At 43.2% G+C, this 25,473-nt stretch overlaps 1 protein-coding gene across 1 annotated transcript in view; it reads left to right on the top strand.

The window, feature by feature from the left end:
- Nucleotides 1–476: 476 nt before the first annotated feature.
- The window catches only part of LOC116972405 (lethal(3)malignant brain tumor-like protein 4), a 348,065-nt gene continuing 323,068 nt past the window's right edge, over nucleotides 477–25,473 (top strand). The window contains exons 1-4 of the mRNA XM_033020053.1: nucleotides 477–529; nucleotides 1,311–1,411; nucleotides 2,781–2,915; nucleotides 23,999–24,183. Coding sequence (XP_032875944.1) covers nucleotides 2,795–2,915; nucleotides 23,999–24,183 — 306 coding nt within the window. The 5' untranslated portion in view covers nucleotides 477–529; nucleotides 1,311–1,411; nucleotides 2,781–2,794. The remainder of the gene's footprint in view (nucleotides 530–1,310; nucleotides 1,412–2,780; nucleotides 2,916–23,998; nucleotides 24,184–25,473) is intronic.

Consider the following 25,473-nt stretch of genomic DNA (forward strand, 5'->3'; position numbering starts at 1 on the left):
ATGTTTTATCTGATGGGATAAATTGCAGACTTGATTTTTAAAATCTCAATATTTTCCTTTTTTCTCACTCACAGATGTATCTCCAAATTTTTGGTCTCTCTATCAGGTCCCATGCATATTATCAGATTTTAGCACTTTTTCTTCTTTGTTTATGTCCCAAGAATTCAAACACCTATGGTTCTTTTCTCTTACATTTGCTCAGTTCAGATAAATCTTCGGTCCTGTTCTCTCCCTCTTGCCTAAGTCATGGGTGAATCCTCACTTTCCCACCCACCAGTCTCAGGTGAATCCTCCCACCTTGCTTTCCCTGAATCCTCAACGCATTCAATCTTTGCCTCGTCTCCTCTTACTCCAGCCCAGGTGAATCCTCACATTTCTTGCTCTTTCTCGATGCCGGCACCTCAGTGTAAGGTGGAGTTGCTTTGCTTGCTCGAGTAATGCCAATGCGTACTCTCCGCGCCTGCGCCTGCCGTTCGCCCGCCTCCCTCTTCCAGCTGAAAAAAAAGGCCTAGTGTTACAGCTTTGACTGGTAAGGAAATTCAGCGTGAAATGTATTTCTTTCATTTCAGAAATGAAAGAGAAAAAAACAGCAATATGCTTCCGGCGCGATCCGGCGTTTGACTTAAAGAATTCAACAGACTTTGTTTCACACTTTTTTGACAGTTTTCCATTTGCAGATGCACTGTCTGACTGATATTCTTTAGTTTTAATGACGTTCAATGCGGAATTACTGCCGACTGGTTTTCAATTGAAACTACTTAAACAAATTATCCTCGGGGGGCGGGGGAAGGGGCAGACGAGGAAAATTTCAGAATTTCGAGGGGAAAATAAAAATCCTTCAGAGGAAAACGTGCAAACGGGCAGTTTTCGTGTAGTTGCTTTTATTCCGTTGTTTCATTTGTTGTTGTTGTATCTAAGCTCTTTGTAAAACAAACATTCCTCCATAACACTTCACATTGCATTTCCAATGCACTTACATATAAACACGAAAAAGTCGCACGTTTTGCAGGATAACTGCGCGATTACAACCTGAAATATCTGGAAATGTTACTTTGCAAATATTAACCAGCCAAAGTTCCAATATTTTGGAATTCTACTGCAGTTTTTACCCGTGTTGTATAATATAGAATAGAGCATTGAACATCGGAGTGCTGTAAATATTCTTCGCTCCGCCATTTTGATAAATATTCCTGTTCTGCAAATGTTTTCTTCTGAAAAAATTCACAGTTTGTTAAATATATTCATGTCATTATAAAAAAAAAGTCAATTAAGAGAAATTCTAAAGTGTTTTATTTCTCCCCCGTCGCAAGCGAAGGACACAATGTGACTGCTAACTGTTTCGCTGCGCTGTGTGAGCCAAAGCAAGAGAATCTGCTGCCGCGCGTTAACTGGACTTTGTACTTGTTTGGAGGTATTTAATTTAATTACCTAGCCTATCTGCACTTATTGCCGTTTCATTCAACACGCTGGATCGCTCTCTTTTCTTCAAAGTGGTGATGGCTTTTTTTCCCCTCCATCTGTGTAGTTTTCCCTTCGAGCTTGGCGTATGCACGCATCTGAAAAGATGCCTCGTTCAATAACAATTTATGCGTTTCCATGAAAGATGTTGCTTGTATTTCAGATCACCGAGTGCCGAGATCAAGACATTTTTGTTGAAAAATGTTAACCATATGTTTATATATGCTTTTCTTTTCCCGCAGTTTGCTGAATACGGAAGTAACACGTTGTAGAGGAACGGAAGCACTTTTAAATATGTAGATTAAAGTTAAATTTATTTAGTTTTGTCTCGAAACAGGGAGGGTTTAAAATAAATCAGAGTGTTCAGCGGAAAGCACGCTTATCTGATGGCTATACCATTATTTTGAACGAACTGATAACCTGGAGGAAGAAAAATAGGCGTAATGAAATTGGCAGACCTCTAAATGTAGTAATGGCCAGAACAATTATTATCCGAGTCGCTGTTTGGCAGATGGTATTTTTCATAAATGTGTACGATGTATGAATCGGGCTGATCTAAAAAGACCGTTTACAATGCAGCCTTGCATCAAGAGTGAACGCTTCATTCATCCTGTATGGAGTTACACCGCACTGCACTGTAAAAATATTAAACTCCAGTAAGCGAGTGTTTTTAAACCAGTCAACTGGAGTAATGGACATCAGACAGAGTTAGTCGCTACTAATTGGGCAACTAGATCAGACGAAGCGTATGAAGAATATTGAACTTGCTTATGGTAAAATTTCACATTGGAATATTGATGTTACCAGGGAACAGTTGAACTGTAATAATAAAATATGTTTGAAACGTTAATGAGCACTTGCTGGGCAGGTATTTGAGAAATTAACATTATTTCATACATATTATGTAAGGTATTTGGTTTGAAGTGTAGTATTTTATATTTTTGGCACATTGAATGAAGTGAAATACAATTGTTGATTTATGGGACATGGTTATTATTTGCCTTTTCTTTCTTTCCAAGTGGTGCTCTATCAGTTCCATCATAGATTTTCATTCATGAGGTTGAAGTGGCATTTGGAAGATGTCGAACAACGTTCACTCTTCTTCAGTTATCTCTTTTATGTTTCGGAATGTCTTCATTTCTAAAATATTATTATTTTCCTCTTTTAAAAAACAAATTGTGAAGAAACAAATACTATATCTAGGATTACTGACCAAAACAAAAAAGCAACATGGAGTTCATGAGAATAAGATGGACAATGTTTACATTTATTCCATGTGTAACTCTGAACAGAAATTAATAATTTGATTTGGTTCTTTATAGCAGGGAAGAATAGAATGGATTCTGGTGAAACACTGAAGGAAATGGAAACTGCTGATGGAAGTCTATTAATAAGATCTAATGCCATTTCCACAGAAATGATGGCAGAAGTTGACCAGCAACCCCTCAATCTGACAGGTGGGAGGAGTTTATCTGTCTATACATTGTTCGGTCCTAAGAAGAGTTGTAAATGCTAATTATGTCTTATTCTCTAAAACCTATGGGTCAATAGGTTTTAAAATGTATACATTTATCGGCAGAAGCTCCTCTCTTAACAAATGTATTGAAAGTTATGCATTAAACATAATTATTTTAAGCATGTAGGTGTTTAGAATGTGAATTATTTATTGGGCTGAATTTTTGTCCTTGTGAAACAAGTAATACGTCATATAAACCATATAACATCACTTGTGTTCTTGATTCCAAATGAAATACACGCAACAGTTAGTAAATATCAAGTCCATCAACTAATTAACCCAATTTATAAGTTAGTTATTTCCATAAAGTGTGTATTTTGTTGTTTGTTTAGGTTAGATGAAAAAATAACTTTAGATGCTGCACAAAATCACATAACCAGATTGAGCAGGTTAGCTTTGTTTATTTAAAATATTGAATGGAAATTCTTTTGAAAAGGAATTGGCTAGCTTCTGCCTTTAACAAAATGTGGCAGACGATCTAAGTGATAATTGCAGTAGATCTTTATCAAAAAATAAACAATTTAAGTTTTTAAATAAAGCTACAGAAGTGTATTGGTTGTATAAAGCACCTTATCCAATGTGAACTCAAATCTTAAATGTTTCCCAAGAACATCTGTGATTGGTATTCATAGATGTTTCCCACAATGGAAGTGTTTTTATCCCCTGATCAATTACAATTGATAATTTAGAGCTTATAATTTATGTAATTCTTAAGTAAAGAAAAAAGGAAGAGGTCATTACAATTGGACTGGTTGAGGGGTTGTGTTTCATTCCAAAACATTGAATGTAAACCAATGGACAGCTATATTATAGATCTGGAAGTTAAACATTTTTTTGTCCATTTTACAAATGGATATAAAAATAACCCATTGCACTAATTTGAAGCACAGGGCACTTCTGGTGCCTTGACTATTTTCTTTCCCCTCAACCACAATGATCAAAACATATTATCTGGTCACTGCTGTTTATGAAAGTTAGTTGGCACCATTTGACTTTTACATTCTGAATTGTGCTTTCTAATAACCATGTACCCACACTTTGGATGAATACAGTTGACTGTTGTACACTTGGAATGTCCTTGGGCTGTGTGAGGTGCTATACAACAAAAAAAAAAAGCTTTTCCTATTAATGTTTTGTAATCGCTTTTAGCCTTACTTTTTATTTCATTATGTCTGCCATGTGGACACTTATCTTCCAGGATTAAGGAAAATTGAAACTTTATTTTCTGCTTGTAAGCACCACAAGCCAAATTAAAATTAAATTAATAATACATTTGCAGAGCAGTATCAATTTGCAACTGTGATAAACTATAAACTCAAGAAAACTTGTACGTCACTTGATTTTTAAAAATGTATTTCAGAGGTGGTGGATGCTGCAAATGTAAATGCAATTCAGTCTTGTCTCCAATTATGGTTTTTTATTCCTGAGCACCAACAGATATTGCTGTCAGATGCAAGCCATGGTGTTAGATGATTGGCTCTACTGCTTTATCAGAGGTTTACACCGCTGCTGACAATCCATACCTTGCTCATATTAAAGAGAAATTATGTCAGTCTTTAAGAAAACAATGGAGAAAATTGTTAAAATTAGCTCTCCACAGTTAGAAGTTGAAGAAAAGTTTTAAAACAAAATAGATTTCCTGGTTATATTTTGGTACATCACAATTAGTATGGTTTTCATTCAAGCTTATAATAGTATTAATTTTTTGTTTTAACCTACCTGTTGTCAAATATGTAACTGAGAACCAAATGAAATTGCAGGCAAATGAAATTAAATCCTTAAATATTTTTCCATGAATTTGTTTCTGTGTATATGGTGAAAAATGATCTAGAAATTGCGATTTTGAAATTTGCATTTTTTGATGCTGGTAAGGTCAGCATTTATTTCCCAAGCCGAGATGCCCTTTGACTGAGGAACTTGGCCAGCCATTTCAAAGAGCAGTTAAGAATTGGCCACATTGGGTGTGCCAAGAGTTGCATCTAAACTGGCCTGGTAAGGCTGGTATATTTCCTACCCTGAAGAATATTGGTAAACTAAATGCTTTATACATCAATCTGACATTATAATTATCACCAATTATGATTGTTTTCATATTATTAACTGAACAAATCCACAATTGCTACATTTGATTTGAACTCAAGTCTCTAGAATATTAGACTCTTTATCTGAACCTATGCAAAGGGAAAACCATACATTTCAGATCGCTCCTGAATGGCCAAACTGGTGTTTTAATATTGATCCCTGTTTCTGGACATGCCGTTGAGGGGAAAACATCCACTGTCTCAAGCTCCAGATGAATCTTGCATGTTAAAGAACATTTTGTTCTTTGAAACTCTCAGAGTCTACTTAATCTCTGCTTGTAGGACATCCTACCACCCCATCCACCCCTGTCAACCCAGGAATCATTCTGCTGCACTATTTTATCACTTATATATCATTCTTTCCTGTTTACAATATTCCAGGCATTATTTCACAGAGCTCAATACAATTGCAGTAGCATATCATTATTCAGGTCCCTATTCGTCTTGTAGTTTTGGTCGCCAAATTATAGGAAAGATGTCAACAAAATAGAGAGAGTACAGAGGAGATTTACTAGAATGTTGCCTGGGTTTCAGCAACTAAGTTACAGAGAAAGATTGAACAAGTTAGGTCTTTATTCTTTGGAGCGCAGAAGGTTAAGGGGGGGACATGATAGAGGTCTTTAAAATGATGAGAGGGATAGACAGAGTTGACGTGGATAAGCTTTTTCCATTGAGAGTAGGGAAGATTCAAACAAGAGGACATGACTTGAGAATTAAGGGACAGAAGTTTAGGGGTAACATGAGGGGGAACTTCTTTACTCAGAGAGTGGTAGCTGTGTGGAATGAGCTTCCAGTGGAAGTGGTGGAGGCAGGTTCGATTTTATCATTTAAAAATAAATTGGATAGGTATATGGACGGGAAAGGAATGGAGGGTTATGGTCTGAGTGCAGGTAGATGGGACTAGGGGAGAATAAGTGTTCGGCACGGGCTAGAAGGGCCGAGGTGGCCTGTTTCCGTGCTGTAATTGTTATATGGTTAAGTTTGTTTACCTTCCTTTATATTTGCTGTGCCTGCACATTTCAGCAATTTGTGTACAATTACCCTTGTTCCATTACAACTGTGCAGTTCATCTCAGGGGTGCAACTGCCTCTTGGAGCAGTAACTTGTACACACAAGCAATTGCAGATGCTAGTTTACAAGTAACTTAATCTCTGGAGCACATGGATGGGCGATGTTTTGGGTCGGGACCTTTCAGATTGATTGTAATAGAGGAGGAGAAAGCTGGAAGAGAGGTAGGGATGCGACTAAATCTGCAAGTGGAAGTTGGATACAGGTGAGGGGGGGGGGGGGGTTGTTGGATACAGGTGAGGGGGGGGGGGGGGGGGGGGGGGGGGTTGTTTGATAGATGGTTGGAGGAGGCCCAGGCCATAAAGATCTGAATGGGAAGGGAAGTGAAAATGGTTAGCAACTGGGAGATGCAGTAGGACGGCTGACCAAGTGCAGGTGTTTGGTGAAATGGTCGCCTATGCTAGGCCTCAACGATGTAAAGGAGGCCCATTGAAAGCACTGAATGTAGTAGATGAGGAGATGCACATAAACCTCTGTCTCACCTGGAAGGACTGCTATAGTCCCTGGCTGGATGTGAGCTAGTAAGTAGAGGGACAGGTGTTTCATCTACTACCTGCTGAAGGTATTCACCTTGGCTATTCTGACAGCAGTCAACCTGTTTTAATGACGACCGTCCAGTGACCTTGACATCCACCATCATGAAGTGCTTTGATGGTGCCGGTTATCAAATAATGATGAGACTGAGTACAGGAAGGAGATCGAGAATCCAGCCTGTCATGCCAGCTTGACCACTGTAATTTGCCTACCGCCATAACAGGTGATGCCATCTCCCTGGAACACCTGTATTCTGGATATACTCTGGAACACCTGTAGAAGAGAGACACCCATGTCATACTTCTACTTGAAGTCTGAAGAAGGGTCTCGACCCGAAACGTCACCCATTCCTTCTCTTCAGAGATGCTGCCTGTCCAGTTGAGTTACTCCAGCATTTCGTGTCATTTCTACTCATAAACTCCAGCTCTGCTTTCAATGCCATTATCCCATCCAAGCTTATCTCTAAACTCATAGAACTTGTAAGTCAGCACTCACCTCTGCAACTCGATATTTGGCTTTCGGAGAAACAGACCGCAATCATTGAGGATAGGTGTCAAATCATCCTCTGCAATAATCCTCCACCCTGATGACCAGCAAGGATATGTTCTCAGTCCCTTTCTTTACTCCTTATTCATCCACGACTGTGCAGCCAAATACTAATCCAACTCAATTTACAAATCGGCAGACGACATTATTGTAGTGGGCTGGATATCAAATAATGATGCGACGGTGTACAGGAAGGAGATCGAGAACCTCAAAAACTGGTGCCAAGAACACAATCTTTGGCTCAAAGTGAGCAAGACAAAGGAGATTGTGATCTACTTCGGGAAGTGAAACAGTACACATACATTGATGGCCTCGAAGTAGAGATAGTTGAAAGCTTCAAGTTCATTGGAGCTAGCCACTTCTGGACCAGCCATATCGAAACAATGGCCAAAAAAGCATGCCAATGCCTCTACTTGCTTAGAAAGTTCGACAAATCCCCATAAACTCTCACCAAATTCTACAGATATGCCATAGAAAGCATTTTATCAGGATGCATCACAGCATGGTTTGGGATCAGCACCATTCAAGACCCCAAGTAATTGCAGAGAACTATGGATGCAGCCAGTACCATCACCCAAACCAATCTCCCTTTCATTGACTCCATCTACACGTCATACTACCTCGGCAAGGCCCCTCTCCCATCATGCAAAAGGTACAGAAGTGCTAAAACGTATACTTACAGATACAGAGACAGTTTCTCCTCAGCTTTATCGGGCAGCTGAACCATCCTATCGCCAACTAGACAGCAGTCCTTACTTACCATCTACCTAATTGGAGACCCATAGATTATCATTATTTGGACTGTTCTGGACTTTATCTTGCACTAAAAGCTATTTCCTTTATCCTGTATCTGTACACTGTGGGCGGCTTGATTATACTCGTGTACAGTCTCTCCCCTGACAGGATAGCACGCAACAAAAAACATTTTTCACCGTACCTGGGTAGTGTGACAATAAACTAAACTAATCTCCTGTGATTGGACCCGAAAGTACCTGGGGAGGAGGTGATTGGGTGGGGTGGGAGATTGCAACCTTCACGTGGTCTGCCCTGTTTCGACAAATGCAATCAACCTGGTGTGCACAATCAAATAAGATCAAATAGAACAAGTTGTCTTTCAACTTTAGGCTGTGCACACCACATGCAAGAAGAAGAAGGGTGATTTGGTGGGAAGGAATGAGTGAACCAAGGAGTTGCAGAGGGGCTGGGCTCTGCAGAACGTGGAAAGGGATGGGGATGGGATCACCTTGCAGATGGCGGAAATATCGAAGAATGAAGTGTTGGATGCAGAGGCTGATGGGGTGAAAGGCAAGGACCAGGGGAATTCTATCCTTGTTCAGTCTTGGGTAAGGGAAGCAAGAGCAGAATTGCGGAACGTAGAGGAGATGTGGACAAGGAATCTATCTACGACAGCATGGGAAAAACACATGTATTAAAGAAATAGGACATCTAGGTTGTCCGAGAATGGAAAGCCTCATATTGGAAGGGTGGTGAAGACAGTGAAATTGAGAGTAGGGGATAGCATTTATGCAAGAAGCAGGGTGGGAGGAAATGTAGTCCAGATAACTGTGGGAGCTGGTGTGTTTATCTTAAATGTCAGTTGATAGTCTGCACCTCCCCCCCCTCCCCCTGCCATGGAGACAGAAAGATCAAAAAAGGGGAGAGAGGTGTCCGAGATAGTCCAAGTCAATTTGTGGGCGCAGTGAATGTTGGTGGTAAAGGTAATGAAATCAACTAGTTTTGCATAAGAGCAGGAACTTGCGCTCGTGCCTGAAGTATCGCACAGTTCAAAGTCTGGAGACCAACTCTGATTTGAAGTTGTTTGAGCTTCAAACACCAATAGCAGAATTGATCACTATGCATCATACTGATGCATCAAACTGACCTGCGAACATCATCCGTCTTGCCATGCCTGCCTCATTAAATTATTTGTGCATTTCTTTCTTTTTTTAAGCATGCATCTATTCCAAATACGGTTGTACTTGCATTACTTTTGTCCTTTTGGCGACAGAGCTCATATTCTGCACTCAGTGAGCACTATATGTTTTGCACAAAATGCACATTGGTTGTGGACTTAATGAATGTTAACGGGTGGTTTGAATGTCTATTAATTCGGTTGCATTGTCCTGGTTCATGTTGAGGTTTTTTTGGTGCTTTTAGTTGCAATGAGGCAAATATTCTACGCAACACCTCGTATGCATTTTAAACACTGGAAAAACTTTAGGAGTCTGATACAATAAACTTACTGCTGAATATTACAGTGTGTGATTTGGTGACTCCAAGGATGTCGGTGTAGGCCGAGAATACTCTTGTAAGTTCTTTGTCAGATTTAATTTGACAGTTTTCGAGTTGACTGTTCCTGAACCCCTCTGTCGGTGGATCACCAGCTTCCTGACAGACAGGAAACAGCATGTGAGGCTGGGAAAGCACATCTCAGACCTGCAAACGCTCAGCATAGGAGAACCGCGAGGCTGCGTACTCTCTCCTCTCCTCTAATCTCTACACCAATGACTGCACCTCCACTGACACCTCTGTCAAGCTTCTCAAGTTTGCGGACGACACAACCCTGATTGGACTGATCCAGGATGGGGAGGAATCTGCCTTCAGACTGGAAGTGTCACAGCTGGCGTCCTGGTGCCATCGCAACAACCTGGAGCTCAATGCTCTAAAGACAGTGGAATTGATTCTAGACTTTAGGAGAGCTCCCCCTCCCCTCACCCCAGTCACCATTAACAACACCACAGTCACATCTGTGGAGTATTTTAAGTTCCTGGGAACCATCATCTCCAAGGACCTTAAGTGGGGGGCTACCATCGATTCCACAGTCAAAAAGGCACACCAGAGGATGTACTTCCTACGGCAGCTGAGGAAGCACAATCTGCCACAGGCAATGATGGTCCAATTCTACACGACCATTGTAGAGTCTGTCCTCACCTTCTCCATCATGGTCTGGTTTAGCTCAGCCACCAAGCACGACACCTGGAGGCTGCAGCAAATCGTCCGATCAGCAGAGAAGGTTATTGACTGCAACCTTCCCTCCATTGATGAACTGTATACTGCAAGGGCCAGGAAGCGAGCGGGCAAGATAATCTCTGACCCCTCTCACCCTGGCCACAAACTCTTTGAATCACTTCCCTCTGGAAGGCGACTCCGGACTGTCAAAGCTGCCACAGCCAGACATAAAAACAATTTTTATCCACGAGTAGTTGCTCTACTCAACAGCCAAAAATCTGTAGCCTCCCTTTGATCTGTTATTTTGTTGGTTCACATGCTTGATCAATGGTGTTTTATCATTAATGTTTTATTATTATTAATGTTTAGTGTTTTCTGAGTCATTTGTAACTGTCACTGTATTTCATGTTGTTATTTGTGGGTGGAGCACCAAGGCAAATTCCTTGTATGTGAATACTTGGCCAATAAACTTACTTACTTACTTACTATTCCTCCCAGTATGGAATTGGAGGCCCATTCTCTTTTAACAGGTGAACCCAACCATAATGGATTGTTTCGTGGCCTTTATTGTAGTTTTCAAAGCATCAGAGTGGTATAGTAAAATCCTGGAATGTTACTGAGCATGTTCTGACTGCTGCTATTATAGTTTTAGTGATCTGACATTCACATCTTTTTAGGATGGTTGAAGTGCCACTTCACAGGCACTGCCAATGATTTATGGAGCATGGTTGTGCTGTCTCCTCTCAGGACCAAAGCTTGTTTTCTGAGTCATTCGTAACGGCCACTGTATGTCATGTTGTTACTTGTGCGTGGAGCACCAAGGCAAATTCCTTGTATGTGAATACTTGGCCAATAAACTTTTTAGATTTCAACATTTTTGTTTTAATTGTTTCCTTTTTCTAATGTTCACTTTGCAACATTGTTCAGCTTACTGGTATGTGAGATTTGGCTGAAATTTGACAGAATGAAAAATGAAAGAGTTATTAGTGTTTAAAAAATATTGAGATTCTCTCTCCTGTCAATCACCGTCATGAAGGCCATGCCCCTTTCAGTGGGAGGGGGGAGGGTCAATAAAATCCGGAAGTGTGGGCGCGGCTCAGTCTGTCTGCAAGATGGCGAGGGAGAGGTCACGACTTTCTGTTGTAAGCTGGGAAACTACAGAACACTGTGAGTATGCAATGTACTTGTATAAATGATTTGTTAGCCCTTAATGAAAATGAAATGAGTTGTTTGGCCTGCCCTGTGCTTGAAACTGCAATGGCAATGGAAATGAAGTGAAAATGCATTGAGCTGTTTGGCATGAGCCTGCCCATGTGCTTGAAAGTGCAATGGCAATGGAAATGAAGTGAAAATGCAATCAACTGTTTGGCTTGAGCCTACCCTGTGCTTGAAACACCGGGACCTAGAGGTGTTCACAGACAGTGTACTGTGTTACATTAAAAACTGCATGGACACGGTCACAGTGGACAAACGCATCCGGGTCTACCCCAACCAGAAGCCCTGGATGACCCGGGAGGTCCAGCGGCTGTTAAAAGAGAGGAACACTGCTTTTAGGTCTGGCGATAGGGCTTTATACAGCACGGCCCGAGCTAACCTGAAGAGAGGCATCAGAGAGGCCAAATCAGACTACAGGAGGAAGATAGAGGACCACCTGGACAGTAACAACAGCAGGCAGGTGTGGCAGGGGATTCAGTATCTCACCAACTACAAGACCAACCTTGGAGCTGCTGAAGGTGACGCCTCGTTGGCAGAGGAGCTGAACCTCTTCTTTGCTCGCTTTGAAGTGGAGCCACCCGAGACAGCCACATCACACCGCATGGTCCACAGCAGCCTAACCCTCAAGATAGAGGAGCATGAGGTGAGGCGCATGCTGTGGGCCATCAATCCAAGGAAGGCTACTGGACCCGACGGCGTCTCTGGACGCGTGCTGAAGGACTGCGCAGACCAGCTGGCTGGAGTCTGTACGAGGATTTTCAACCAGTCTCTGACCCAGTCCACTGTTCCACCCTGTCTGAAGTCTGCAACCATAGTCCCCTTGCCCAAAAAAACCCACATTTCCAGCCTCAACGACTACCGGCCAGTCGCACTCACACAAGTGGTGATGAAGTGTTTTGAAAAACTGGTCCGGGGTCATATCACATAACTCCTGCCCCGAAGCTTTGACCCCCACCAGTTTGCGTACAGAGCGAATAGATCTACAGAGGACGCTGTAGCCACAGCTCTCCATGCTGCACTGTCCCACCTGGAGCAGCGGGGGAGCTACGTGCGGATGCTCTTTGTGGACTACAGCTCTGCTTTTAATACCATCCTTCCCCACAAACTGGTGGACAAATTGGTGGACTTGGGACTTCCACACTCCACCTGCATGTGGATAAATAGCTTCCTGTCGGGTCGCAGCCAGAGAGTCAGAGTGGGCCATCACACATCCACGGCCCTCAGCCTCAATACCGGCTCTCCACAGGGCTGCGTGCTGAGCCCCCTGCTCTACACCATCTACATACATGACTGCACCCCCGCCCACCACAGCAACACCATTGTCAAATTTGCGGATGACACTACGGTGGTGGGACTCATCTCCGTGGGGGACGAGTACGCCTACCGGGATGAGGCGGAGCAGCTGACAGTGTGGTGTGGAGAAAATAACCTGCTCCTCAACACCTTAAAGACAAAGGAAATAATAATAGACTTCAGGAAGAATAAAACGGACATGGTACCATTAATTATCAGAGGGGACTGTGCGGAGAGGGTGGCGGATTTCCGCTTCCTGGGAATCCATATTGAGGAGGACCTGACGTGGAGCGTGAACACCTCTGCGCTGCTGAAAAAGGTCCAGCAGAGACTGCACTTCCTGAGGGTGCTCAGGAAGAATAACATCACTCAGAGACTGCTGCTGTCCTTTTATCGGTGCTCCATTGAGAGCATCCTAACATACTGTGTATGCGTATGCTACACCAGCTGCACAGCGGCTCAGAGGAAAGCGCTCCAGAGGGCCATTGACAACGCCCAGAGGATTGTCGGCTGCCCTCTCCTTACCTTGGAGGACTTACACAGTTCCCGCTGCATCAAAAAATCCCACAGTATTATAAAGGACATTTCCCACCCCGGACACTCCCTGTTTGAACTGTTGCCGTCAGGCAGACGGTACAGATCTACAAGGACAAGGACAAACAGACTTAAAAACAGTTTTTACCCCACTGCTATAAAGGCACTAAATGTAGCCGCCAAGGAACGCAGGGGCGATACATACTAAGGGACTGTGGTACACTGTGAAATCGACAGAAGGATGTAGGGTTGGGTGTTTATGCGTGCTATTTTCATAATATTTATTTTAGTTTATCCTTTTTTAATATTTTACCTTGTATGTATCATTAGCTTTTAGAAATGTTTGAATGGTGCACTGTTTTTAAATTTTGTTGTACATAGTTCATGTTACAATGACAATGAAGAAACTATTCTATTCTATTCTAAAGTGCAGTGGCAATGGGAATGAAGTGAAAATGCAATCAGCTGTTTGGCTTGGGCCTGCCCTGTGCTTGAAAGTGCAATGGCAATGGAAATGAAGTGAAAATGCAATTGGCTGTTTGGCTTGAGCCTGCCCTGTGCCCTGTGGAGAATGCAGGGTGACTTTGACAGGTTGGGAGAGTGGGCAGATGCATGGCAGATGAAGTTTAATGCGGATAAATGTGAGGTTATCCACTTTGGTAGCAAAAACAGGAAGGCAGGTTACTATCTAAATGGCGTCAAGTTGGGAAAAGGGGAAGTACAACGGGATCTGGGGGACCTTGTACATCTGTCTATGAAAGTAAGCATGCAGGTACAGCAGGCAGTGAAGAAAGCGAATGGCATGTTGGCCTTTATAACAAGAGGAATCGAATATAGGAGCAAAGAGGTCCTTCTGCAGTTGTACAGAGCCCTAGTGAGACCACACCTGGAGTATTGTGTGCAGTTTGGTCCCCTAATTTGAGGAAGGACATTCTTGCTATTGAGGGAGGTTTACAAGGTTAATTCCCAGGATGGCGGGACTGTCATATGCTGAGAGAATTGAGCAGCTGGGCTTGTACACTCTGGAGTTTAGAAGGATGAGAGGGTATCTCATTGAAACATATAAGATTGTTAAGGGCTTGGACACACTAGAGGCAGGAAACATGTTCCCGATGTTGGGGGAGTCCAGAACCAAGGGCCACAGTTTAAGAATAAGGAGTAAGCCATTTAGAACAGAGACGAGGAAACAATTTTTCTCACAAAGAGTGGTGAGTCTATGGAATTCTCTACCTCAGAGGGCGGTAGAGGCAGGTTCTCTGGATGCTTTCAAGAGAGAGCGAGATAGGGCTCTTAGAAATAGCGGAGTCAGGGGATATGGGGAGAAGGCAGGAACGGGGTACTGATTGGGGATGATCAGCCATGATCACATTGAATGGCGGTGCTGGCTCGAAGGGCCAAATGGCCTACTCCTGCACCTATTGTCATGTCAATGGAAATGAAGTGAAAATGCAATCACCTGTTTGGCTTGAGCCTGTCCTCTGCTTGAAAGTGCAATGGCAATGGAAATGAAATGAAAATGCAATCAGCTGTTTGGCTTGGCCTGCCCTGTGCTTGAAACTGCAATGCAATTGGAAATGAAATGAAATGAGTTGTTTGGCTTGCCTGAAACCACAAATTTCGGCCCACAAGGCCCAGATTAGCCGAGAAACCAGTCTCTTTTGCCCAAAATGCCCGTATTAGCCCACGAGGAGCATTTTGGCCCAAAAGGCCAGTGCCAGCATGCAATAGCCAATCTACATCTCTTCTTGTAGAAAATAGAAAGTAGCTACGGTACCTTATTATATACTGCGGGGAACATGCTGGCAAGATTATACAAAATCACCATATCTAATGGGTGGCCTACAAACCCGTCCGGCCCCTGTGTAGTAGGAGGCCGCCTCACCTTCTTTTGCGGGAGTAGAAATGGGAATCGGGAGTGGGGACACGACCGGTGACTGGCAGGCCTGGAGGGTGAAGTCGCCACAGGCGAGCTAGGTGTAAACCGACGCGGGGAACACGCGGCAGCAACAACAGCTAGAGGTGCAGTAGCTCTGGAGTAGCTGGAACAGTCCTTGGTGCATACACGAGAGGCGGGGCATCAGGACCTACAGGTGCAGGACGGTTCCAATGAGGATATGTTGATGGTTGCGTCTGTAGATGACACCGTCCACTTCGACCAGGTACGAAAGTAGTTCTTTGGAAGGGCTGAAAATGTGCCCCAGCCGGGTATGTCCTTTGTTGGTTTGCAGGCGAACCACTTGCCCATGTGCCAGTGTTTTAAGCGGCTTGCTCGACTTGTTGTAGTAACGCTTTTGTGTGTCACGTTTAAATTGCTGTTGCTTCTGCACCGCGGGCGGGGAGCGGACGCACGGCTGTAGCTGCTGCTGAGAGACAGGCAAGGGTAAACGCGTCTGGCGGGACATTAGTCGTAGGTTGAGCAAGTCCAGGTAGACGCTGGATTTTGCCAGGTGGGAATGTCCATGAGTTGTTTAGCACTCCGAACAGCACGCTCGGCCAGTCTGTTGGACTGCGGGAATTCTGGGCTGCTGGTGACGTGTTGGAAGTTCCATCTTTTAGCAAAGTTCTTGAATGATTGGCTGGTAAATTGCATGCCATTGTCAGTCTGAATGCGTACAGGGGAGCCATGTACGGAAAGGTGTTGCAGCTTCTCGATCACAGACTTGGAGGTAATGGTTTGCAGGAAGTCTATTTCGAACCATCCCGAGTAAGAGTGTACAAGAAATAGATAGTGTTTTCCATGCCATTCAAAGATGTCAGCGGCCAATGATGACCACGGGAGGGAAGGAGCTGGTTGAGGCAGAAGAGGCTGCTTCTGCTGGTGTGGTGCTAGACTGAAAACAGATAGCGCACGTTTCGGTCTTTTCACGTATGAATGTTGTCATTCCGGGCCAGTAAAACATACTCTGGGCCCGTTAGAGGGTGGCTTCCGAGCCGGGGTGGCTCCTGTGGATGTCGTCGTAGTACTCGCCCCATAGTGCAGTCGGAATTTCGAGCGGGGTGCTCGACTGTTTATGGGGCCAGCCGTTCCATATGGTGGTGGACACCAATTGTAGAGTTCCATCTGCAGCCGTGTGTTCGGCCAGGCGGCGTAAACGATCCGTCGGCACAAACGAGACCTTCATGACTGAGAATTTGCCCTGTTCGATGAGGTGCCGTTCGCTGGTTGTGCACGGTGCTCTGGAGAGGGTGTCAGCTATGTGCATGTCTTTACCCTTCTTGTAGACGATGTGGAAGTCAAAACGCTGCAGCTGCATCATCATCCGTTGCAGCCGTGCCGGGGCAGCATGGATCGGCTTGTTCAGAATAGTGACCCATGGCTGATCAGTTTTGATGGTGATGGTTTTGCCAAAAATGAAGTATTTGTATTTGGAACATGTGAAAACCACTCTAAGCAGTTCTTTTTCAATCTGGGCATAACGTTGTTCGATATCAGTCAGTGTACGGGATGCATATGAGACTGGCTTTACGTCGCCGTCAGTGGTGGTCTGTAGGCACGCCGTGCCTAGCCCGTACTGGGACGCGTCGCATGTGATGGTTACCGGTAATCTAAGATCGAAATATGACAGTTTTGGCGCGCTGGCCAATTGTAGTTTGAGAGTGTCAAAAACCCTTTGGTGCTGCGGGTACCAGGACCATGCCGTGTCCTTATGTGCCAGTTGGCGCAGGGGGGCCGACAGATCGCTGAGGTTGGGAATCAATTTTCCCAGGTAGTTTACATATCGAGGAACCGTTGCAAACTTGTGACATCGGTAGGTACAGGCAGTTTGTTGATGACTGCAGTTTTCAGTGGATCAGGCTTTAGGCCGCTGCTAGTGAAAACATGTCCGACGTAGGTGGCCTCAGGAACCCGAAATCTGCATTTAAGTGGGTTGAGTTTGAGATTAATGTCTGGCATGGTCTAGTACCTTCTTCAGTTTTGCGTCATGCTCAGCCAGATTGCGACCATAGACGAGAATATCATCAACAATGATGGCACACGGGTATTCTGCAAACATTTGGTCCATTGTGTGCTGAAAAACTTCGCTGGCAGAGTTGATGCCGAAGGGCATCCTTAAAAATTTCTAACAGCCAAAGGGTGTAGCAAAAGTCGTCAGATTGGATGATTCTGGATCTGGTGGTATTTGCCAGAAAGAGCATTCGGCATCCAGGACCGCGTTTCCAATCTGCACAACGACGTCTTCTGTGGTTCTCATCGGCTAGTGGGGGCGCTTTATTGCAGTATTCAGATCCCTGTGGTTGATGCAGATGCATGTCTCCTTTGTTTTTATTACTCGCTATGACCATGGTGGAGACCCAATCAGACGGGTTGCTGACTTCAGCAATGATTCTAATGGAGACCATGAGTTTAAGTTCATTGTGTATTCTATCTCGCATGGCCTGGGGAACACGATGTGGTGCACGGACCACAGTGACTGTAGGATCCACAGCGATCCGATACTTTGTGGGCAACTTGCCAAGTCCATCATCAAACAGGTCGTTATACTGGGATAGCAGCTTCTGTGCTGGTTCATCTGTGAGACATAGTTTGTAGACGGCACATCTAAAATACACCAGGCCCAGGTCATGGCATGCATTAATACCAAGAAGGGTCTCTGAGTCTGACTGCACGATGTCCATCATCATGTCCATCATCATGTCCATTTAACTCTGTACCTCGGTGATTGCCAGTCACCCCCCCCCCCCCCCCCCCCTCCCAGACACTCCTTCCCCCAGAAAAAAAAAATTGCCCTACGACGACTGTATGTATGTACGTATATATATTTATTGCTCATATTCTATGTTCGCTCTTCTGGGGAGATGCTAACTGCATTTCGTTGTCTCTGTACTGTACACTGCACAATGACAATAAAGTTTGAATCTGAATCTGATGTGAAACTGCAGGTTTCTTGCTGGTCATCTACCGTGCATTTTAAATCAGCTTTTCCGAGTGGATGCAAAACCTCACCCCCGTAAGCCCGAAGCGTGGAGGAGTCCTTTTGCATTCGTTCAGCATTCCGTATTTTGTTGAACACCCTTATCGACATTACGTTGACCTTTGCACCTGTATCCACTTTGGCAAGCAAAGGCCTGTTGTTTATGAACACAGTCACTTCAGGGTCAAGCAGCTTGTTAGAGAATCGTAGGAGGGAGTGAATTGCAGAGCTGCTATCAGCATTTTCAGAATGGCTCTCATGTCGAGCTCTTGGGAGTCAGAATCTGAGAATTCTCGGAGCAGGTGCAAGTCCGTCCTTGAAGTACTGGCAGTCTCACAGGAATGACAGCATTTCGCAAAATGATGAAGCTTTTTACAGTGATTGCAGGTTTTACCGTAAGCTACACAATACTGGTGACCCCTCGTGTGGAAACAGTTACAGTTCTGACATCGTGCAGCAGGTACATTTGGGCTTTTGCGGGAGGAGTAATTGGTGAGATTGATGTCGTGTTGCTGTCATGAGCTGGGGGACACGGGGTCTTCAAGTGGTGTAACAACTTCTGACATATGACATGAATGGATAGCTTGCTCCAGAGTCAGTTCGGGTTTGCAAAGGAGCTCAGCCCTCAGTTTACGATCGATCATTCCCCACACAATCTTATCTCTCACAAGCTCATTCGTCAACTCACCGAAATGACAGCGTGCAGCCATGTGTCGTAAATCGCTGATAAATCGCTCGACAGGTTCGTAGACCTGTTGCAAACGGGCAAAGAACTTTGTTCTTTCGAGTATACGATTTGATGGCAAGTCACACAGCACTCTGAATCCCATTTCTGACACCATGTAATTACCGGACTCCTACACATTTAAAGATGCAACACATCTTTATTAAACTACTTACAGTATTAGATATGCAGCACATGTTCAAACTTCTGCATCTACTGCCTGACGTAGGCGTGTTCCTCATATTATAAAGCATATTCTAGGCAGGGCTAATACTAACAAACACTCTATTTTTAAAAAGAGCCCCTTCGGCCCATCAGGCATGTACTAGCCCAGGAGTCCCTTCGGTGTGTGTCCATGACGATTACATTTTTACATATTCTTGTAGAGTTTTATCCCGTCGATTCACAAATTGTTGAAATGAAGATTTTACTCTCTCTCCCTCTCCCCCCTCCCCCCTCCCCCCCCCCCCCTCCCCCCTCCCCCCTCCCCCCTCCCCCTCCCCTCTCCCCCCCTCCCCTCTCCCCCCCCCTTCTCTTTCACCATTGTAACACCATTGTTGTTATCTACAATAATTATAGGCAGCATGGAGTAAATGGGGTGCTTGAGGAGTATAAAGAATGTAAAAGGAATCTTAAGAAAGAAATTATAAAAGCTAAAAGAAGATATGAGGTTGCTTTGGCAGTAAGGTGAATGTAAGTCCAAAGGGTTTCTACAGCTATATTAATAGCCAAAGAATAACGAGGGACAAAATTGGTCCATTAGAGAGTCAGAGCGGACAGCTATCTGCAGAGCTAAAAGAGATGGGGGAGATATTGAACAATTTATTTTCTTTGGTATTCACCAAGGAGAAGGTTATTGAATTATGTGAGGTAAGGGAAACAAGTAGAGTAGCTATGGAAACTATGAGATTCAAAGAAGAGGAAGTACTGACACTTTTGAAAAAGATAAAAGTGGATAAGTCTCCAGGTCCTGACAGGATATTTCCTAGGACATTGAGGGAAGTTAGTGTAGAAATAGCAGGGGACTTCAGTAAGGCCTTTGACAAGGTTCCACATGGAAGGTTGGTTAAGAAGGTTCAATTGTTGGGTATTAATGGTGGAATAGCTAGATGGATTCAACAGTGGTGAATGGGAGATGCCAGAGAGTAATGGTGGATGACTGTTTGTCAGGTTGGAGGCCGGTGACTAGTGCGGTGCCTCAGGGATCTGTGTTGGGTCCACTGATGTTTGTCATATACATCAATGATCTGGATGATTGTGTGGTAAATTGGATTAGTAAGTATGCAGATGATACTAAGATAGGTGGTGTTGTGGATAATGAAGTAGATTTTCTAAGTCTACAGAGAAATTTAGGCCATTTGGAAGAGTGGGCTGAAAGATGGCAGATGGAGTTTATTGCTGATAAGTGTGAGGTGCTACATCTTGGCAGGACAAATCAAAATAGGACATACATGGTAAATGGTAGAGAATTGAGGAATGCAGTTGAACAGAGTGATCTGGGAATAACTGTGCATAGTTCCCTGAAGATGGAATCTCATGTGGTAAAGAAAGCTTTTGGTGTGCTGTCCTTTATAAATCAGAGCATTGAGTATGGAAGTTGAGATGTAATGTTAAAATTGGACAAGGCATTGGTGAGGCCAATTCTGGAGAATTAATGGTGGAATAGCTAGATGGATTCAACAGTGGTGAATGGGAGATGCCAGAGAGTAATGGTGGATGACTGTTTGTCAGGTTGGAGGCCGGTGACTAGTGCGGTGCCTCCAAGGTTTGCAATTTTATAGGAAAGATGTCAACAAAATAGAGAGAGTAGAGAGGAGATTTACTAGAATGTTGCCTGGGTTTCAGCACCTAAGTTACAGAGAAAGGTTGAACAAGTTAGGTCTTTATTCTTTGGAGCGCAGAAGGATAAGGGGGGACTTGATAGAGGTCTTTAAAATTATGAGAGGCCTAGACAGAGTTGACGTGGATAAGCTTTTTCCATTGAGAGTAGGGAAGATTCAAACAAGAGGACATGATTTGAGAATTAAGGGACAAAAGTGTAGGGGTAACATGAGGGGGAACTTCTTTACTCAGTGAGTGGTAGCTGTGTGGAATGAGCTTCCAGTGGAAGTGGTGGAGGCAGGTTCGAATTTATCATTTAAAAATAAATTGGATAGGTATGTGGACGGGAAAGGAATGGAGGGTTATGGTCTGAGTGCAGGTAGATGGGACTAGGTGAGAGTAAGTGTTCGGCATGGACTAGAACTGCCGAGGTGGCCTGTTTCTGTGCTGTAATTGTTATATGGTTATATGAGTCTGTATGTATTTATTCAGCGGTCATTCCATTAAGCTCAGCCTGAGGCTTATGTGTTAATCTACAAAAGCCTATCTCTGCATCAAAATATTTACCAGACTATTAAATTCTTCCTAATCATTAGATTTTGTTATAAATGCAAAATAATTAAAAACGGAAGTTATTTACTACTGGTGATTCCGACATGGAATGTGAAATTATTTTCCAATCTTCACAATGTCCCAGTTCTGGTACTCCATGGGGTGACTGATGAAGGCAAGTGTGCCAAACGCATTTATCACCACCCTGTGTACCTGTCTCATCATTTTCGGACTCCTGAGTTTCTCTGTTCTGCAACACTCCCCAGGCTCCTATCATTCATTGTGTAACTCTGCCCTGGTTTAACTTACCAAAATGCAACACTTTGCACTTATCAAAATTCAATTCCACCTGACAGTCTTTGGCCCACTTTTCCAGACAATCGAGATCCTTTTATAATCTCAGATAACCTTCTTCACTGTCCATCATAACATCTATTTTGATGTCATTTGCAAGCACACTTATCATGCCCAACATTCTCTTCCAATTGTTAATGTTGTTGACGAACAACAGTGGACTTGGCACTAATCTCGGTAGTGCATCTCTGCTCACAGGCTTCTGATCAGAGACCAAAACTTTCCACCATCAACCTTCGACACCAAACCAATTTTGTATCTGATTGGCTAGTTTGCCCTCGATCACATGTGAACTAACCTCTCAGATGTGGGGTCCATACATTGCAGGTCATCAATCTTCTTTGTCACCTCTTCAAAAAAACTCAATCAAATTCGTGAGACAGATTTTTCGTGCCTGGTGCACTTGTGTGTGGTAGTACCCGGACGTGGCGCTGACAGTCAAGAAGCCGAAGCAAAAAGTCAAAGCCAAAGAAAAGAATGGAAACTAGGCCGAAACGCCTACTAACCGAAAGGATGGGACGCCTAAATGCAAACTACCAAAAAGGCGGGATGCCTAAAAGCCAACTTACCGAAAAGCTGTGTCGCCTAAAAGCAAACTTGATGAATGGCCCCTCTGTCAAAACGCCACCTACCCAAAAGGCGGCGTCACCTACAAGCCAAAGGACCGACTGTCGCTCAACAGAAAAGTCCAATAACGGACATGATGTTACTGTGAAGGCATGACCATTGTCCCAAACCTCCGCTCCACCTGACCCGCAGCTGTGGGAGAGTGGGGGCTGTCCCGAGGGATGCACACCTTCGGCTGCTTTCAGCTTGGTGCTTGGGTTCAGATTGCCCAGTCATATATGGCTTGTGTGGGAAAATGAACCCCACGCTCCCCTCTTCCCTCTTCCCTCTTCCCTCTCCCCTCTCCCCTCTCCCCTATCCCTCTCCCCTCTCCCTCTCCCCTCCCCCCCCCCCCGCCCCCCCTCTCTCTCCCCCTCCGCCCCCCCCCCTCCCTCTCCCCCTCTCTCTCTCCCCTCCTCTCTCCCCCCCCCCCCCCCCCCCTCCCCCCCCCTCCTCTCTCTCTCCCCCTCCGATCCCCGGACCCTGACACCCACACCGGATGATTCACCCCCACCACGGGGACAGACGTTTTATTTATTACCGTCTCGGTGCTTGCGGAACGCACCCAAGCTACCACGCACAAAACAGGCAGCATTTCTGGAGAGAAGGAATGGGTGACGTTTCGGGTCGAGACCTTTCAGACGCACTCTGAAGAATGGTCTCGGCACGAAACGTCATGTGAACTAACCTCTCAGATGTGGGGTCCATAGATGCTGCCTGTTCCCATTCCCGCCCCCCGGCAATGTCATGTCCGTTATTGGACTTTTCTGTTGAGCGGCAGTCGGTTTGTTGGCCTGTAGGCGACGCCACCTTTCGGGTAGGTGGCGTTTCGACAGAGCGGCCATTCTGTAAGTTTGCTTTTAGGCGACGCAGCTTTTCAGTTCGTTGGCTTTTAGGCATCCTGTCCTTTTGGTTAGTTTGCATTTAGGCGTCCCATCCTTTCGGTTAGTGGGCATTTCGTCTTCGTAATCTTTCTGTTTATTGGCGTTTCGGCCTCGTTTCCATTCGGTTCTTTGGCTTCGATTTCTTTGCTTCGGCCTATCGTCCGTCAGCACCACGTCCGCACACAGTGTGAGGTACCAGATTTTGACATTAGTGATGTTTGTATAATTTATTTCACATTAGAACCTATATGTTATTATTTACCAGTATAAATCCCAATATCCCTTAATCCTTATAATATTTGGAAATCTATTAATTCTTTTGAATACAACCAATGATCCTTTTTGGGATTTTGTAGTTGTTGGCCTATCAATTACTTTGTTAAGGGAGAAAATAAAATGTAATACACTTTGAAATAATTAAAATAAATTTGCCTCTTTGTGAGGTAGGTAATAAAAATGTTAATTTGTCACATTTGATTTGATTAAAGTTGAATCATTCAAGAAAAATTGGCCAAGATTTCAGCTTTAACATTTTCTGAGATTTTTTTAAACTATGAAACTTTTAATATATCTCACAATCAAAATTTTGGTATTTGACCAATTGTGACATGCCGCAGAAATCAAATGTTCAACAGTTTGGGCTAACTGGGATCTACTCTGCATGGGTACCATGTAAGGAAAATCTACAAATTTCCTATTTAAGAATTTCTACATTAATTTCAAACACTAAACAACTTCCGAAAATTTCCCCATCAGCATATTATAATAATCATTGAGCTCTGTATAAAAAAGTCATTACTGTAATATGTCTGTTTTGATTGATATTTTTTTCATTTAATAATTTTCTTGCAAGAACAAGAGCAATGTATGAAGCAAAAATATGATATGAAGAAAATCGATTTGAATGGTCTGTAATAGTTTCTTTCTTTTATTTCTCAATGACCTTTCAGTGAGCAATTCCTTTGGTGGCAAGAAGGTCTCAAAAGAAAAAGGCTGCCAGGCTGTGCCTATCAAAGTGGAAAGAATGGATGAAGAAGCCGAATCAAGCACTACAAATGATGTACAAGACTTTGATATATACAGTGCCATGGAATGGAATAATGGAGTGGGTTCCTTGCCTGGCAGTGACTTTAAGGTATGCATTGTTAATAAAGTAATGTTAACGTTTTCATTTTGTTCCCTTCTGGATAATGAATAAACAAACCTTTAAAACACCTGCAATATTCAATCTTAATTACCCAAACTCCTACAGTTTAATTAGTTTTATAATCAATTGAAATAAACATTTTGTTTATTTGACTTGTTATCAAGTTTATTCAGTTAAAATACTATTTTAGAGATAGAAAGATGATTTAAATGTTTGTGAACTTTGTTGCTGAAAGATTGTGGTCATGTATATATTGTTTTTAATGGATCACTAACACTTGTGCCTTAAATACTTCCAAATAGGCTTAATGGTATAAAATTGCATTGAAATTGAAATATTAGTTTAAATGATTTGTAGTTAAAGGTAAAGGCACTAACACAAATGTATTTATGTCCATAACTGAAAACAATTAATAGACGCAAGATATCATCAATATGGATTCAACTTTTGAAGTTTTACTCATTTGCAAAAATAATGTGTGCATTTGACTTTGAACAGCAGTTTAATACTTTATCTGTTGTGTACTGGCAGAGATTTGCTAGGTGAATTGCAGGTTTATTTGTGTAAAATTGGTTCCCTTATTCATGGAATGTACCCACATCAAATTATATTGACAATAAATCTGGTTTAGGTCATTGGGGTAGTCAAAGCAAGTGCATATCATCTCATAAGCTAACAATTATATTTAGCCATTCCATTGATATCTTAAAGCTGTGTTTTACATTTCCGAATAGATTAGCCTGAATGTACTGAACCACCTTCCCCAAATCATGGTCCCCACTACGTTTGCTGCATGTTGTATGACATTTATAAAGACCTTAGCAGACAGCTCTCTGTTGAGGATAGGAAACCCATTGCAAGATAGAATGAACAATTAAATGACTAATTTGCAAGAGCAAAAAGATAAATTGACATGTAAGTTTAACATACAAGCTGCTACTTTCAGATGCTATAACCTTACTATAGATTTACCATCCCTCACATAATGCATTATCTTATGCAACATAACAGCATTTATAGCATAGTAATGCAATTGACAGAGGTACAAAGGAAATGATAATGCTTTATTGTACAGAATTAGAGGGTCTAGCAAAATTGTGAAGGGAGATTGCAGTCGAGTGGAAGTCAGCTGTGTGAGTAGAGATGGGCAGTATTATTCAATGTAAAGAACTGAACAGTGAAAGAAAGTACAATCTAAATTCTAAGATCTTATTGATGGATGTACACATTGATCTTTAAGCTGGTAAAAGGGGAAATTGAAGTATGAGTACTGAATAT

The sequence above is a fragment of the Amblyraja radiata genome, chromosome 4 (assembly GCF_010909765.2).
Source record: "Amblyraja radiata isolate CabotCenter1 chromosome 4, sAmbRad1.1.pri, whole genome shotgun sequence".
Taxonomy (NCBI): domain Eukaryota; kingdom Metazoa; phylum Chordata; class Chondrichthyes; order Rajiformes; family Rajidae; genus Amblyraja; species Amblyraja radiata.